Source organism: Pipistrellus hanaki (assembly GCF_964339955.1).
Source record: "Pipistrellus hanaki genome assembly, chromosome: 13".
NCBI classification, from domain to species: Eukaryota; Metazoa; Chordata; class Mammalia; order Chiroptera; family Vespertilionidae; genus Pipistrellus; species Pipistrellus hanaki.
This window is the reverse complement of record NC_140515.1, coordinates 34,031,483-34,048,598: the sequence shown is the minus strand read 5'-3', so window position 1 is coordinate 34,048,598 and position 17,116 is coordinate 34,031,483. Positions and strand designations below refer to the sequence as shown.

At 45.1% G+C, this 17,116-nt stretch overlaps 1 protein-coding gene across 1 annotated transcript in view; it reads left to right on the top strand.

Moving 5' to 3' along the window:
• The window catches only part of PCCB (propionyl-CoA carboxylase subunit beta), a 45,779-nt gene that overhangs the window by 22,253 nt on the left and 6,410 nt on the right, over positions 1 to 17,116 (top strand). Inside the window, exons 6-9 of the mRNA XM_084901785.1 lie at positions 1,369 to 1,479; positions 6,355 to 6,463; positions 11,411 to 11,531; positions 12,802 to 12,883. Of these exons, the coding sequence (XP_084757911.1) occupies positions 1,369 to 1,479; positions 6,355 to 6,463; positions 11,411 to 11,531; positions 12,802 to 12,883 (423 nt within the window). The remainder of the gene's footprint in view (positions 1 to 1,368; positions 1,480 to 6,354; positions 6,464 to 11,410; positions 11,532 to 12,801; positions 12,884 to 17,116) is intronic.

The window sequence follows — 17,116 nt, the reverse complement described above, 5'->3', positions numbered from 1 at the left end:
CCAAAAGTTACATCAGACAGATTATGCCAATGCAGTTGTTTTTATGTCAGGGAGACAGGCCCTAGTTGTTTTGGCTCAGTGGATAGAGCATCAGCCTGCAGACTGAAGAGTCCCGGGTTCAATTCTAGTCAAGGGCACATGCCTGGGTTGTGGCTCTATCCTCAGTGAGGGGTGTGCAAGAGGCAGGCAATCAGTGATTCTCTCTCATTGATATTTCCCCCTCTCTCTCCCTCTACCTTCCTCTCTCAAATCAATAAAAAAAAATATTTTTTAAAAAAATAGGAAGATAGATGCCTAGCTCCTAACTCCACCCTCTTCCCAGAATCCTCTCTCTATAGATAGATGCCCTTTTGTAATGTCCTTAGTTGTGTCCTGTGATTTATAGAAGTTGATCTGAGAGCCAAGGCAGTGCTAAAAGTGTGTGTGTGTCTTTTTTTTAAGCTGATAGAGCTCAGGGGAAGGAAAGAAGTTAGGGGTTGAGCAAGGAGTCTTTGGGCCCTTATCTTGCCTGGGTCCTCCAATCCCAATCTTATCTTTCTTAGGAGGTGGTCTGAGACTTGGCCCTTCACAACACCATTGTCTTCATGGAGACTTTCTGGCTCCTACTCACTATGTCTTCCCATATCCTCCTAGTGGCGGGACAGTGGGAGGTGGGCATACCTTGAAGACTCAGAAATCGGCTTGGGGACTGAAAGGTCCCGGGTTCGATTCCGGTCAAGGGCATGTACCTTGGTTGCGGGCATATCCCCAGTAGGGGGTGTGCAAGAGGCAGCTGATCGATGACTCTCTCTCATCGATGTTTCTAACTCTCTATCTCCCTTCCTCTCTGTACAAAATCAATAAAATATATTAAAAAAAAAAAAAAAAGACTCTTGAGTTAAGTAGCATCTGCCTCTTAGCCTTGCCTTATAACTGCTGGGTACCCTGTGTGGAGGTTGTCAAAGGACTCCCAATTTAGGTCATGGCTCCAGGATAAGAGTTGTTCCTGTATGTCCTGCCTAAGATTCTCATTCATCCTTCCAGACAGCTTTGTGGAGACAGGGGTGCTGGGCCTCAGGTGTGTTCGGAGCTGGGTGAGAGTGGTATGGCTCTATATGAGCTCATGTTCTGGTGGAGCTTTTGGGGAACTACTGCCAAAGAGGGAGAGGAAAGAGGGTATTTGCCCCAGACAGTAATAGGCCAACTATTCCACTTTTTATGGGGACAAATTGCATATATAGTTTTGGAAGAAACTAATCAGGTTTCTTGCCTCTAGGATTGAATTTCGGTGAGTAAAAGCCAAGAGTAGTTTTATTGTTGCCTTTATCTTTCTACACATAATGCCTCCCATATCTCTGTAACCAGATATTTTCACCTTTCTCTTGGCAGAGGAATGTCATGGCATCCGGAGTCATCCCTCAGATTTCTCTGATCATGGGCCCATGTGCTGGTGGGGCTGTGTACTCCCCAGCCCTAACCGACTTCACGTTCATGGTAAAGGTAAGAAAGAAAGGCCTGTTTCTCCTGCTCTTTGAGAGTTGTGCAGTACCTCACCTGAAATAAAAATAATTCCTGACCCAGATCTAGGTTGTTATCTTCATTCTCATTGGCTTTCAGCTTAGTGATGATAAGGTCTTAGTGAAGAAAAGGTTTTGGCACAAAACCTGTAGCTTGTGGGGGTTCAGTGGCAGAATGCACTTGTGTACTTCATTGGTGGGTGATTTTACTTGTTGATCTGAATTGCAAATGATTTTCAGGTAATCAAAGGATTCTGTCCTCTGCTCAGACAAATGATTGTTACTGAATCCTATTCAAAAAGTTTCTCATGGAAGACTTTTCTATAATATTCTTTATTGGGAAGTTGCTTCTTATGACCCACCTTTATCGCTTTGGCTGTTTGCCTTTTTATTACATTTTTGTCTATAAAGATAATAGTAAATCTGATCTCCAACTTCATTTTTAAAGGTGCATATCTTTATTATGTGATTTGATGGGATGATGTTTTTAAATGATATTTAAATAAAGCCTACTTGAATTTACCCTTACCCTAATACCATTAAAAATTTCAGTCTTCTTCCTTTTAAAATATTTTTAACAATAATGAGAGTACATGCCAAGACAGAAAGACTGGGGAGTGTGGAGTAGATAGTCACCCAGTATGAGGAGAGCAGTATAAATAGGAAAACCTGTTTTCTCAAGGGTATTTTGGCAGTGGAAATTCAGAGGTTTAGAAAAGTGTTTACCCTTTGACTAAGTCTTCTGTTTTTAGTGACAGATAGAAAGCAGCCTAAATGTTCAGCAACAGAGGTGGATTTTATGACCACATATCTTTGTGAATGAAGCAGAACTCCCTCAACTTTGCCCACTAAATTTATGTATACCATACCTACCTGGTTCTACCCCAGTTCTCTTCTCCTTCCTGCCTGGTAGGAATGGAGATGTGGTATCCATTCCTCTGGCTAAGGCCATTCCTTCCCCTCTTTCTGCATAGATGCACATTGTGAATACATCTCTTTTCAGTGGCGTTATCCTATCAGTTCTTTTCTCTTACATACTGTTTTCAGTGTCTCCCCTGGTACTCGAGATCCTTCCATCAGAACTTATCCATCCATGTTCAGAGCTTTCCTATCTTCAGAACAAAGACAAAAGCCCTCCCTTAATCTGTATCTCTCTGTGGCTATTGTCCTATTTCTATCTGTCCTCTCCTTAACACATTTTAATTTACCTCTCTGCCCCTCAGTCCACTAAACCTGTTTCTAAGGTAATTAGTGACATCTATGTCACTATAAACATTTTGTAACTTTTATTTTCCTCACATTTTCACCAATATTCTTTTCTTTTTTTTAAAATATATTTTATTTTTTTTACAGAGAGGAAGAGAGAGGGATAGACAGAAACATCGATGAGAGAGAATCATCGATCAGCTGCCTCTTGCACACCTTCTACTGGGGTTGTGCCCACAACCCAGGTTCATGCCCTTGACCGGAATCGAACCCGGGACCTTTCAGTCCACAAGCTGACGCTCTATCCACTGAGCCAAACCGGTTTCGGCACCAATATTCTTTTCCTTTGGCTTCCATGATGCCACACTGTTTTCCCATTTTGGCTACCTGTTTGGGTTTGTAACTGTATATTAGGTAGATCTGTTATGCCTCTTAATCTCTAGTGCAGGACAGTGTCAAATGCTGTTTCTGACTAATTTTATCAGTCAGAAAGATTCAAGGCCTCCAGAGACTGCCTCTGCCAGCAGACTGATTGGATTCAGTCTTGAGTAGCCCTCAGGCAATCATCCACAGGGGTGGTGAGAGTTTTTCCAACAGGGTATGGCAATTATTTCTTCCTGGAAGCTAATTGTTATTCCCAGTCTCTTAATGGGCCTCAAAATCTCAACACTGTGGGGCAAGGTGTTTTCCAAAGGGATGGGTCTGGACTGTTTCCCCTCAGGCAAAACCGCCTGGATAGCAGAGGTCTGCCTGAGAAAGATGACCTCTGTAGCATGAGGGAATGACTCAGCACAGAAAACCGGGGTGTCTGCCTTTTGAGCTCTAATCCCAGAGTCCCCAAACCGGGCTTCTGGTCACACAGTCCAGTCCAGTCCCCTCTGCCCTACCTCTACTGGAGCACAAGGTGAGTGGCTGCATATGAGATTATTTGCACTGGCCCTTTAATAGGGTGCTTGCACTTCCAGCCATGTCTCCCTGGCAGATAGCAACCCTGCTGCTTTTCACAGCCAGATGTTATGTGGGTACCTTTCTTAGTTCTGGTTCTCTCTGCTGGGGGGCCCAGCTTGGGGATTAGACCCCATAGTTTTCTCAGTAGCAACCTCCCATAGCTGAGATATCTCTCTGGAATTTCAGCCGTTGTCTGTGAGAGCCCAGCCAGCTCTTTTTGCCTCCGCCCTTCCTACCAGGCTCTGTGCAGTCTCCCCTTTCTGTCCTTGGTTACCAGGGTTGTTTCCAGCTATTCTTCAGTTGATTATTTACAATATTTTCTTGTATTTTAATTGTAATTCCAGTTTTGTCCTGGGAGCATGTTTGTATAGCATCCACTTACTCTGCAGCCATTTTTAATCTCTCACATATCTAATAAATAGTGAGCTGACAGATGACTATAGTGAGATATTTATTGCAGAATTTCTTGTTATAGCAAAATACTGGAAACATCCTAAATGACCGTCAGTAGGTACCAGTTAAATAAATTATGATACATATCCTAAAATGATATGAGGTGATTTTCAAGAAGTTTCAGAACAGTTGCAGGATGTTGGGTGCCATTTAACGCCGGTGGTCTTGATCTGGCATCTAGAAGGGTTCAGTAATCTGGAGAAGGGGCTTTGTGTAAATTAATCAAGAGTCCTTTGAAAGGCATATGGAGGGTGAGCAGAGGAGCTCGGCTGAAGAAACCAAGTTCTCCTTGTCTCAGGACCCCTTGCTTTTTAATAATATAAATTGTCCTAAGGCATGGTGGAGATAATACACTTCAAAGGCCAGGGTTAGTCTACAGAGTCCATTGTCAGATTGGGGAATAGCCTATGGCTGGCTGTTCAGGTGTTTGGCAGACAGAAGGCAACAACATGTAGATTAAGATTCCCTATGCTGTCTGGCAGCAAGCAATCATCCTTTTTAGGTTTGGGGAAATGCCTTTAGCCATCCCAGATGATTCAGCCTTGCTGACATTCTGGAATTGACCTCCTGCAACAGTGGTATAGGACACTGTGCTGGGGGAAAAAAAAAAAAAGGTAGATGTACATATTATATGTTTATGCATATACTAGAGGCCCAGTGTATGAAATTCATGCATGGGAGTGTGTGTCCCTCAGCCCAGTCTGCACCCTCTCCAATCTGGGAGCCCTTGATGGATGTCCGACTGCTACCAGGATCGGGCCTAAAACTAAATGGGCAGTCGGACACCCCTCTCACAATCCAGGACTGCTGGCTCCCAACTGCTCGCCTGTCTGCCTTCCTGATTGCCCCTAACCGCTTCTGCCTGCCAGCCTAATCACCCCCTAACCACTCAGAAAGGATATATATATTTGACCCAGTGATCCCACTTCTAGGACTATATCCCAAGGATTATTTCTTGGGATATAGTCCTAGAAGTGGGATCACTGGGTCAAATGGGAATTCCATTTTTAACTTTTTGAGGAAACTCCATACTGTGTCCCTCAGTTGCTGCACCAGTCTGCATTCCCACCAGCAGTGCACGGGGGTTACTTTTTCTCCACATCCTCGCCAGCACTTGTCATTTGTTGATGATAGACATTCTGACAGGTGTGAGATGGTATCTGTTGTTGTTTTGATTTGCATCTGTTGGATGATTAGTGACTTTGAACATGTTTTCATATGTCTCTTGGCCTTCTGTATGTCCTTTTTTGAAAACTGTCTATTTAGATCCTTTACCCATTTTTTTGATTGGCTCATTTGTCTTCCTTTTGCTAAGTTGTATGAGTTCTTTGTAAAATTTTGGAGATTAAACCCTTATCTGAAATAGTATTGATAAATATGTTCTCCCATTATAGACTTACTTTCCACTGCATCTTCAATTTTTTAAAGTTTTTTACACTATGCCTTTATTATCTTTAATTTAGAAACTAGTCCTAGCCAGTTTGGCTCAGTGGATAGGGCATTGGCCTGTGAAATTAAGGGTCTCATAAGGGTCCCAGGTTTGTTTCTAGTCAAGGGCATGCACCTCGGTTCTAGGCTTGATCCCCGGTCCTGGTCAGGTGTGTGTGGGAGGCAGCCATTTGATGTGTCTCTCTCACATCAATGTTTTTTTCTCTCTCTCTGTCTCTCCCCCTCCCTTCCACTCTCTCTAAAAATCAATGGAAAAATATCCTCAGGTGTGGATTAAAAAAAAGAAAAACAGGAAAACTAAAAAGTAAAAGCCTATCCCCTTCTGAGAACACCAAAGCATTGATTATCATTGTCTCCAAATGGCTCCATTTGAGGTAGCTGGTCCATTTTAGGCAGGCTGTATACCGTCACAGTGCCTCAGTTTTTTCATCTGTAAATGGGGTGGTAATGTAACAATACCTAGGCTTTACTGACATATTTTCATGAAGTGCTTGGGAAAAAGCTTCAGTTACCACACGTTGTGAGTAAGGGCCACTTGGTAGGGTGGTCTACAGATGAATGACCCGGAAACGTTAGCCACACTTCACATCGTTTTTGCTGAGATAGAACCACACAATGAAGATTTTAAAAATAGACAGGGAAGACTTGGGTCTTCAGTTTAAATATATATCTTTGAGCTGCATTCTTCCTGGTTCTGTGTGTCACTGCCATCTTTGTTGTTGTCTTTTCAGCTGTGTGACTCTAAGGCTCTATCTAGTTCTGCTGCTCTGATATTGATCCTTCTGGAATTTTCTGATTTCAGGATACCTCCTACCTGTTTATCACTGGCCCTGATGTTGTGAAGTCTGTCACCAATGAGGATGTTACCCAGGAGGAGCTTGGTGGTGCCAAGACCCACACCACCATGTCAGGTTAGAGGCCTCGAAGCTCACCTTACTCTTTTTTTTTTTTAAGAAAGATAGTTCTTCATTTAATTTTTTATTTATTTTATTTTTTTAAGTTTTCTTCTTTTTTTAAATTATATATTTTATTGATTTTTCACAGAGAAGAAGGGAGAGGGATAGAGAGCTAGAAACATCGATGAGAGAGATACATCGACCAGCTGCCTCCTGCACAGCCCCCACCGGGGATGTGCCCGCAACCAAGGTACATGCCCTTGACCGGAATCAAACCTGGGACCCTTCGGTCCACAAACCGACACTCTATCCACTGAGCCAAACTGGTTTCTCTTTTTAAGGTCATTGCCAAAGGGAATGGTGGCAGTCTTTTACAAATGTCACTTAATTGGCAAAATTTATTTGAGAAGACTGTAGTATGGTATATTGGCTACAAAGATAGTGATAAAGATGAATTTAGTATCAAATTTGTTAAAGAAGTACAAATGCTTTGATATTTAAAAATTTAAAGCTAACTGGAATGGTAGTTATGAGAGATATGACATATATATATATATATATATATATATATATATACACACATATATATATGTATATTATATTTGAATCTTTAAAAAATGTCATATTTTACTGTGACTTTTTTTTTTACTCCAAAGTTGGGGTATGTCTTAGCATAGATGGCATTTTACCAATCACTATTGGCCAGGTACAGTTGTAATGTGAGGATCATGGCCCACATATTCATGAACTTGGTCATAGATGTGCCTTTAACCGGAATTGAACCATGGACCCTTTAGTCCATAGGCTGACACTCTATCCACTGAGCCAAACTGGCGAGGGCTAGATAATATTTCAATATATGGCTGTACCACATAACTATTAATCAGTTAAACTTTTTGGCTGTCATGAATTGTTTTCACTTTTTGGCTGTCATGAATATGCTGCTATAAATATTCATGTACAGGTTTTTGTTTCTCTTGGGTATGTAACTAGGAGTGGAATTGCTGGGTCAGGTGGTAACTCTGTTTTAACTTTTTGAGGAACTGTCATGCTGTCCCCCAAAGTGCCTGTGCAGATTTATAAACCTTGAATGAGAGAATTCTGTCCGTGGAACATACTTTTTATTCATCAACAAACAGAATAGGGCAAAAGTAGGTTTACAGTTGTGAGTACTACACAAAACAGTTTATTCTTATTATTTATTAATATTATTAATTGTATTATTTTCCATAGGCACAACTGTAAACCTACTTTTCCCCTATTTAATGCCTATTCCAAGCATTGTTCTATTACAATTTGTGAAAGAAACAAAAAGATCTCTGCCTATATGGGTCTTATATTCTAGCAGAGAAGATAGACTATAAACAATAACCTTAATACATAAGCAATATGTGCTGTGGAAAAAATAGAGCAGAGTAAAGGGGGTTGGATTGTTGCAGTTGTCAATAGGGGGCTAAGGGCCGGCGGCATGGTGAGGATAATAGTTGAAGGAGTTACCTGCATGGCTGTCTGGGGGAGAAGCATTGCAGGCAGAGGGAGTAGCTTATGCAAAGGCTGTGGAAGGAGAGTGGCTGGCATGCATAGTGAATGGCACGGGGGAGTAGGGAGAGGCTTGGAGTAGAAACATGACATGATCTGACTTAAAAAGAAAGCTAACTTTGGTTGTTGTGTAGAGAAGAGACTAAAAGGCAACAGTGGAAGCAGGGAGTCCGGTGCATGGATCTGAGAGAGCCCTGCTTCTGGCCCTACTTCCTCTCTCATGTCTCTGGCCTTGTCTGGCTGTTCTGTGATTTCTGCGTGTTCCTGAGGAGTGATGGCTTGAATCCTCACTAGGGCCAGGTGGTTCCCTGCTTTTCTCCTTCCTTCCATTCCTTCCACTGTTGCTGAGAACCGTGACATTATGTGCCAGCCATTAGTCGTTCACTTTTTGTTTTTCCAGCTTTGTTGAGAGATAATTGACATATAATTAAGCATTATTCTCGATGCAGGACTAGAGGGGTAAGACAGGCCTGGTCTCTACCAGTTGGAGCTGATGTTCTAGAAGAGGGGCCAGGCGGTAAACGGGGAGAGAAATGGACAGGTGGGGAGGATCCAAGATGGCTGCTCGGGTAGACACCTAGCCGCAGCAGCTCACAACAATTTCAATGGAATACAACTAAAATGTAGAGTGGACATTGCCCAGAGCTACAGATAGTCGACTGACTGAAAACTCTACAATAGGAAGGAGGGAGAAAACCAGAAGGAAAATCAGAGGAGCTGAAAAAAAGCCTAAGGTACGGAGACATGCTGCGCACTCGCACGCACGCGCGCGGAGAAGTCGCAGCCGGAGAGGAGGAGAGGGCTGGATGCTGCCTGGCGTTCCCTAGCAGGAAGGAAATAGAACCCCCAGCCTGGGCTGAACCCCCTAACCGGCAGCGCTGAGCCCCAAGTTATGGGCCAGACCCTGGGGACCCAGGCTCCGGCAGGGGGAGACGGGGCTGTGAGGCGAAATCCCGGGGACGGCGAAAGGCGGGGCCCCCGGAGTCGCGCGCACGCAAGAGGACTGAATGTTGACTCTGATGCTGGATTACCCTAGCCGGAAGAAACAAAGCATCCGGCGGCGCTGAGCCTCAGTCCGGACCGCCCCGAACTCCAGGTCTGGGCCAGTCCCTGGGGACCCAGGCTCGGGCAGGGGGAGACGGGGCTGTGAGGTGGAGTCCTGGGAACGCGGCGAAAGGCCGAGCCCCCGGAGTCGCGCACACTGTACGCAGAGGACAGTCTGTTGACTCTGATCCTGGACTCCCCTAGTGGGAGGGAGAAAGAAAGCTCCAGACTGGAGGAACGCGAGGAGGAGCAGGAGCCCCTGCCGGACACCGGCCAGCCGGGCGCCAGCAAGGAGCCGGGCGACGGGGCCCCCGGGGGGGGGGGGGGGTGCCCCTGAGTCTTCGACTGCTGAGCGCGGGCGGCCGACCCCGGTAACAGGCTGAAGCAGCACAGGAACCTGCGGAGAACAAAGGGGTGCCACAGGCCAACCTGCTGAGCTCCTAGGACAAGGAGGAAGAAACCAAAGAAGTTCTCAATGTGAAGAAATCAAGTGAGAGCAAATGATAGTAAAATTACTTAAGAAAGAATACAAAGAAGATCTTGAAAAATCAAAGACTAAGTCAGAACTCAACTCACCAGCCAACATTGCAACATAAATGCGTTTTTGTTTTTTTTTTTAAAGAAAAAAAAAGAAAAAAGGGACAGAATGTTGGAACAGCAGCGACCAGGCCTAGAGTGACCAGGCACAAGGCAGTGGCAGCTGGGCCCGGAGCAGCAGTGGCCAGGCCCCAGAGCAGCAGCAGCCAGAACAAGAGCATCAACGGCCAGCACTGGAGCAGCCAGACCTGGGGCAGTGGCAGCCAGGCCTGAGGCAGAGGCGGCCACGCCCAGGGTGGCCAGTCCAGGAACACCCAGACACGGAGTGGCTGGGCCCGGAGAAGCCGGGCCCAGAGCAGCTGGGTTGGGAGCAGCCAGGCCCAGAACAGCAGTAGCCAAGCACGGAGCATCCAGGCTGGGAGCGGCCAGGCTCGGAGCAGCCGGGTCGGGTGCGGCTAGGCCCGGAGCAGCAGCTGCCAGGCTGGGAGTGGCCAGGCCCGGAGCAGCCGGGTCTGGTGCGGCCAGGCCCAGAGCAGCAGCTGCCAGGCTAGGAGTGGCCAGGCCCGGAGCAGCAGCTGCCAGGCTGGGAGCAGCCAGGCCCGGAGCAGCCGGGTCTGGTGCGGCCAGGCCCGAAGCAGCGGCTGCCAGGCTGGGAGCGGCCAGGCCCGGAGCAGCCGGGTATGGTGCGGCCAGGCCAGGAGCAGCGGCTGCCAGGCTGGGAGCGGCCAGGCCCGGAGCAGCCGGGTCTGGTGTGGCCAGGCCTGGAGCAGCGGCTGACAGGCTGGGAGCGGCCAGGCCCAGAGCGGCCGGGACTGGAGCAACCGGGCCCAGAGCAGCCGGGTCGGGTGCGGCCAGGCCTGTAGCAGCAACAGCCAAGTCCAGAGCAACTAGGTCGGGAGCGGCAGTGACCAGACCCGGAGCAGCTGGTTGTGGAACGAACCAGAGCAACAGAGGCCAGGCCCGGAGCAGCCAGGCCCGAAACAGCTCGCTCCTCGCCTGTCCCTGCCCATGGCTGCCTCTCAGACATGGCTGGAAACTTTTGTGGGAACTTGAGGGTCTGCTGAATCAAGTGATGAAGGCTTAGATCTGGATGTGTTGAGTTAGTATAGCGCTGGGGTGTTGATCTGTGAGTGCCTTGGGTGGGGCCTGGATGAGGCTGGTTGACCTATTTGGAAATGTCTTTTGTGTGAAGTGTATCATTGGGCATGTGGAGGTATTATTGATATGAGAAAATGCTAAGTAACAGATTTACTATCTGAAAAGGGATTTACTGTCGGGGAAAGGGAGGGAGGAAGAGACTGAACATAAACTGTGCACCTATGGATGAAGACAATGGGGGATGGGGAGGGGGCAGAGGGTGGGGTGGAAACCTGGTGGAGGGGGGAAGAAATGAGGAACCTTTGTAATAATATGAACAATAAAGATTGATTAAAAAAAAGAAAAAAAAGAAAAAGAAATGGACAGGTGGGCAGGGGAGAGAGTGAAGTGTTCTCCCACATAGCACAGGGAGGGGAGTGAAGGGTGTTGGGGGAAGGGTGTGTTCTAGGGAGGAGTCTGGGAAAGCCTGTCTGAGTGGGTGACATTAGAGCAAAGATGTGAAATAAGAAAGGGGTGACCTTTGCAGAGGTACAGATCAGAGGGGACAGGTGACCTGAACTTAAGGTCGTTCTGAACTTAAAGTCAGCCTGAAGGTATGTGGTAGTCCATCCTTAGTGGGGGGTGAAGAGGGCAGAGCGATCAGCAGTCTGCTTCATTCATGCCCTAGAAGGGGCAGATGGGCATGAAGCAGCATTTTGGGGCTGACAGGCTGCCTGGCCCACTACATTCTTCCTGTTTCCTCAGGTGTTGCTCACAGAGCTTTTGAAAACGATGTGGATGCCTTGTGTAATCTCCGGGAGTTCTTCAACTATCTGCCCCTCAGCAGCCAGGACCCCGCTCCTGTCCGAGAGTGCCATGATCCCAGGTGAGCTGCAGGCGGTAGCACCTGCTCTCATTCTGCGGATTGGCTTGCTTGTGTCTGATAGGGAGTTTGGGAATAGAGAGTGGCCAAAAAATTTCATTTCTTAGAGTCTTGTTTTGTCCAGAATTAGAGATGGAAGTTTTCGGGTGTGGGTCTTGATATGAAATAATTGTGAAGCGGTACAGACAGCATGCCTTTCAGGAAATGTCCTTACGCACACCTGCCTGAGGCCAGAGGCTGGGCAGTCCTAGGGGAGGGTGTGTGGCTGGCCATCTAGAGAAGACTTTCTTTCCTTCTTGCTGTTGGGGCTACTGCCTGGTGTGTGTGTGTGGGAGTGGGGAGGGTGAGGGGGGAAGGTACTACAGAGTAAATCAGAGGTTTAGGACATTTGAAGGTGTTATGGCCCAGGGGCTTAGAAATGTCTAAACAGCCTGTTTTGGCCCAGCCATTCCCCCCTTCATAGGATCTTAAGGAAGCTAGAGGCATGTGTGTAAACACAGTGTTTTATCATCTGGTGGGGCTGAACCCAGTCCTCCAGTGCAGAGCTCTCTGGGAAGTTGGGCTTGATTGGGCATGTGGTTTGATCAAGGCAAATCTCATCCCACACGTATGTCTCAGGGTCAGAACAGCCTCAGCCTGCCCACGAGGGACGGGAAGGGGTGAGAGCTTGATGAAGAGGGGCATGTTGCTGAGTCCTTCTGTGGCCTGGAAGTGGGCCCTTGCTGGGCTCCTGCTCAGTCACATAGAGGCAGGAAGAAGCAGAGAGCCAGGAGCCTGTGTGACTGCTTAGTCCTTGTCACACCAGGGGACCGGTGCTTTGCTTTTTAGAGGAGCTCCAGCAGATTTGCCTTCCAGCAGGAAACCGTAAACCCAAGTAATTTCAGCAGAACTCTGAGTTTGCGTTTTCAAGTCCTTGTCTTTTCTTTCTAATGTCTCAGAAAGTTAAACTGGGTCCCGTGTTTGCTACAGTGTCTGTGAGTGCCCTACACAGTACCTAGGATGTAGGAATTATTCAGAGAGGATAAATAAAGGAATCACCTTCAGGGGAGTAAGTCCATTTTCTTCTTCTTAATGAAAACAAATCTTTTGGATTAATATCAAGCTTAGGTCTGGTTTAATATGGTGGTAACAAAGGAATACATCTTTGGGGACTGCTTTGAAAGCCCAGTAAGGACGAATCAGCCCAGCCCTCATTTCCTCTCCCATCCCCCACTCATAGAAGGCAACTGGTTCTTCTGGTGTTGATTATATTTTCTTCTTTTTCTATTCAAAGTGACCGTCTGGTTCCTGAGCTCGACACAATTGTCCCTTTGGAATCTACCAAAGCCTACAACATGGTGGACATTGTACACTCTGTAAGTGTCTTGCCTGTGCTAGCTCAGCCACGTCCATGGTCATTGTGCTTTGATCTAGTGAGGAAAGCGCTAGACCCATTGGCCTTAGTATCTGGCAATATAGGCAGAGCATGGAATGGACCAACACCGGGGACCACTGAGTAGAGTGTTTTGGGAAGAGTTAGTGGCTGGAGGCACTCTGCTGGCTTTGATGGACTTGAGGGCTGGAGGGAGAAGGAGCCAATTGGTCCAGCAGAGCTCAGGAGTTTTTGATGGCTCTCTCAGGTGCATAGAGAAAGGGCCATGGCCCTAGAGTCTGGAGTTGAGGCCAGGTGACTGTCAGGTGCCTTTGTTTGGAGCCTTATGCTTAGAGGGCATTTTGTCTTTCTAGAAAAAGGAAAGTACATACTTTATACTCTGACAATGTTGAGATGTGTGTGCATGGGTGTGTGTCAGTGTAGATAGGTACATAGGTCAGTCACTGGGGAGATAGGAGTCATTTGTACCTTTTTGTTGGAATAGCAAGGCTCCCCATCTGCGGCTGGAATCTGGCTTCCTTAGTGCCGGATTTTTTTGTTCTTTAGGTTCATCCTCTGGATCCTTCTTTTGGTGGGCTAGCGCTGGCTCTTGTAGGTGCAGTGGAGCTACATGCTCTAACATGTGATACATGTTTTATTAGCATCCTAAGTCTCCACCCAGGCTGGGTTTTTTACTATTAGAATGAGGGTAAGGTCATGCAGTGGTTGTTCTGAGGCTAACCTGAGATGTGTTAGGATTGGGAGGGTCCTTGCTGATAAAGCAGGTCCCTGTGGCTGCTGGTGTCCATTTTGTCTAGTGCTGATTGGTTGCAGGGCTTGAGGAGTAACTAAGGGAAATGCCAATCTCATTTAGGAGAGGCTTAGCCTGTCTCACCTCCATATTTTACCAAATGCAATAATAAGTAATGACTGTGATAATGGACATCTTATCACTAACTGTAGATAGACTGCCCTTAGTGTTTTTAAAATTTATTTATTATTGTTTTTTAATCCTCACCCAAGGATATGTTTATTGATTTTAGAGAGAGAAAGGGAGAAAGAGAGAGAAACATTGATGTGAGAGAGAAACATTGATTGGTTGCCTCCTGTGTACACCCAACCAGGGATGGAACCTGCAATGTAGATATGTGCCCTGACTGGGAATTGAACCCGCAACCTTTTGGTGTACGGGACAATGCTCCAAGCAACTGAGCAACCCAGCTAGGGCAGTGTTTTTTTTAATATTATATCTTTTCTCATGTTCAGAAAGCTACCACTGGTTCCTATTTTAATGTAATTTATTTTTTAAAAATATATATTTTTATTGACTTCAGAGAGGAAGGGAGAGCGAAAAAGAGATAGAAACATCAATGATGAGAATCATTGATTGGCTGCCTCCTGCACGCCCCGTACTGTGGATGGAACCCTCAACCCAGGCATGTGCCCTTGATCAGAATAGAACCTGGGACCCTTCAGTCCTCAGGCCAAGGCTGTATCCACTCATCCAAACCTGCCAGTTAGGGCGTATATTAATTTTTGTTGTTGTTTGCTTGCTTTTTAAAAATCAGGGATGGGTATTACATTTCGTTAAATGCGCTTTCAGCATTTTTTGGTGATCATGTTATTTTTTTCTTTAGATCTATTTATAATTCTATCTTGTTATGTCTTGTTAATGTGTTATTTCGGATTTTTGCATCAACATAATGTGATATTGATTTTTTTTTTTAGGTATTTTAAAATTGGGTTTTGATGTCAATGTTGTACTTGTTTCATGTATTAGACTTCTAGGACTGCCATAACAGACTGATGGCTTAAGCCACAGAAATTTATTTTCTCACAGTTCTGAGGCTAGAAGTCCAAGATCAAGCTGCCAGCAGAGTTGGTCTCCGGTGTGGCCTCTTGTCCTGGTTTGCAGGTGGTGGTCTTTGCTCTGTCCTGATGTGGTCTTTCTTCTGTGTGCACATGGAACCAGTGGTCTCTGGTGTCTCTTTTCTTGTAAGGACACCAGTACTATCAGAATAAGTCTAGCTCATATCATCCCCTTTAACCCTAACTCCTTTAAGGCCTTATTTCCAAATATGGTCACGTTGAGGGTTCAGCTTCAACCTATAAATTGTGTTGGGGGGAGAAGGGGAGGCACAGTTCATAAAGTATCAAAGAGAATTTGTAAGTTTTCTTTTTTCTATGCTCTGGAACAGTTTAAACAGCATTGGAATTATCTGTTTTTTAAAATACTTTGCAGAAAATACAAAATTAATATTCAGAAATCGGTGGCATTTTTATATACCAGTGGTCTATCAGAAAGAGAGACTAAAAAACAACTGCAAAAAAAGAAAAAAATTAAAGTACCTAGGAATAAGTTTAACCAAGGAGGTAAAAGGCCTGTACTAGGAAAATTATAAGACACTGAAGAAAGAAATTAAGGAAGATACAAATAAGCATAAACTGTGCTCATTAAATAGGAAAAATTAACATCATTAAATTGTCTGTACTATCCAAAGCAGTCTATAGATTAAATGCAATTCCTTATCAAAATACCAATGGTATATTTCACAGAACTAGAACCCAAATATTTCAAAAATTTATATGGGACTACAAAAGAACCTGCATAGTCTCAGCAATCTTGAGAAAGAAGAACAAAGTTGGAGGTATTGTGCTACCTGATATCAAAGTATACTACGAGGCCATAGTAATCAAGATGGCATGTTACTGGTATAAAAACACACAGAGATCAGTGAAACAGAATAAAGAGTCCAGAAATAAACCCATGACTTTCTGTCAATTAATATTTGACAAAGAAGGCAAAGACATACAATGAGACTCGGGTAAAAACTTTAAAATAAAACTACCTTTAGTTTACTGACAGAAATAGTGGTAAAGAAATCCTGAATTTTAGTTAGGTTTGTGCTTTTGCAGTCATATGAGTGAGCCAGTCTGAAACCATTTTTGCTGTAGTTCAGGATATAATATGTAAGTACATTTTGAGGATAATGGTAGTAAAGTGTCTATTGTAGAAGAAAGGAGTTAATGAATGTTGAAGGGTGAGAGCTATTGTAGAATGAATACTGTAGTTGAATTGGACTAGAATTAGAGTTATCAGTACACATTCATGGCTTTTTATATCAGTTTTAGACATAAGTGTGTGTGCCTGTGGATTTCCTAGCTTTGTCCTTTAGGATAGCGTGTGTGTGTGTGTGTGTGTGTGCGTGCATGTGTGCGTGCGCGTTGTCCTTAGGACAGCTCCTTTAGGACAAAACACACACACACACACACACACACACACACACACACACTTTCCCCTTTCAGGAATGTGGGTCCCTCGGAGAAAGGGGCTAATTCAACACTTGAGGAAGGGAAAAAAAATACAAGAACTTGAAAATAAGGTAATTCCAGAATGTAAGGCAGTACTCAAAGTATTGACCCATGTGAATCACTGGTTCGATTCCCGGTCAGGGCACACGCCTAGGTTGCTGGCTTGATCCCCAGTGGGGAGCATGCAGGCAGCAGCTTGATTGATGAAGTTTTTCACTCATTGATGTTTCTATCTCTCTATCCTTCTCCCTTCCTCTCTTTCTAAAAATCAGTAAAAACATATTAAAAATGTTAATGGGGAATCTGGGTGAAGGATATATACATTTAAAAAAATGATTTTAGAAATTTTTATAGAAGCATGAAATGATTTAAAAATAAAGTTAAAAAGTATAATGAATAATGCCGAAGTCAGTCTGGCCACTGTGGCTCAGAGCTTGAGCGTTGACCCATGAACCATGGAAGTCACAGTTTGAGACTATGCCCGAGCCTATGCCCAGGTTGCTGTTTCTGTGTAGGAGGCAATTGATCACTGATCCTCTCTCATCATTGATGTTTCTATCACTCCCTTTCCCATCTTCTCTGAAATCAATACAAAAATATTTTATAAAACATGCCAAATTCAAATAGTGCCTTTTAAAAAGGCTTTCCTGATTGTCCAATGCATCAAAAGGTCGCTGGTTTGATTCCTAATCAGGGCACATGACTAGGTTGTGGGCTCAATTCCCAGTAGGGGCTGTGCAGTAGGCAGCCGATCAGTGTTTCTCACAGTGATGTTTCTCTCTCTCTTTCTCAAGTCAATAAAAACATTAACAACAAAAAATAATAAAAAGGCTGTACTAGTGTATCTTCCCCTGGCAGTATGCACAGGGGTTTCCCATCCAGCAGGGAGAGGGTGCCCCTCTGTCTGTCGTCTTGCTTCCTTGGA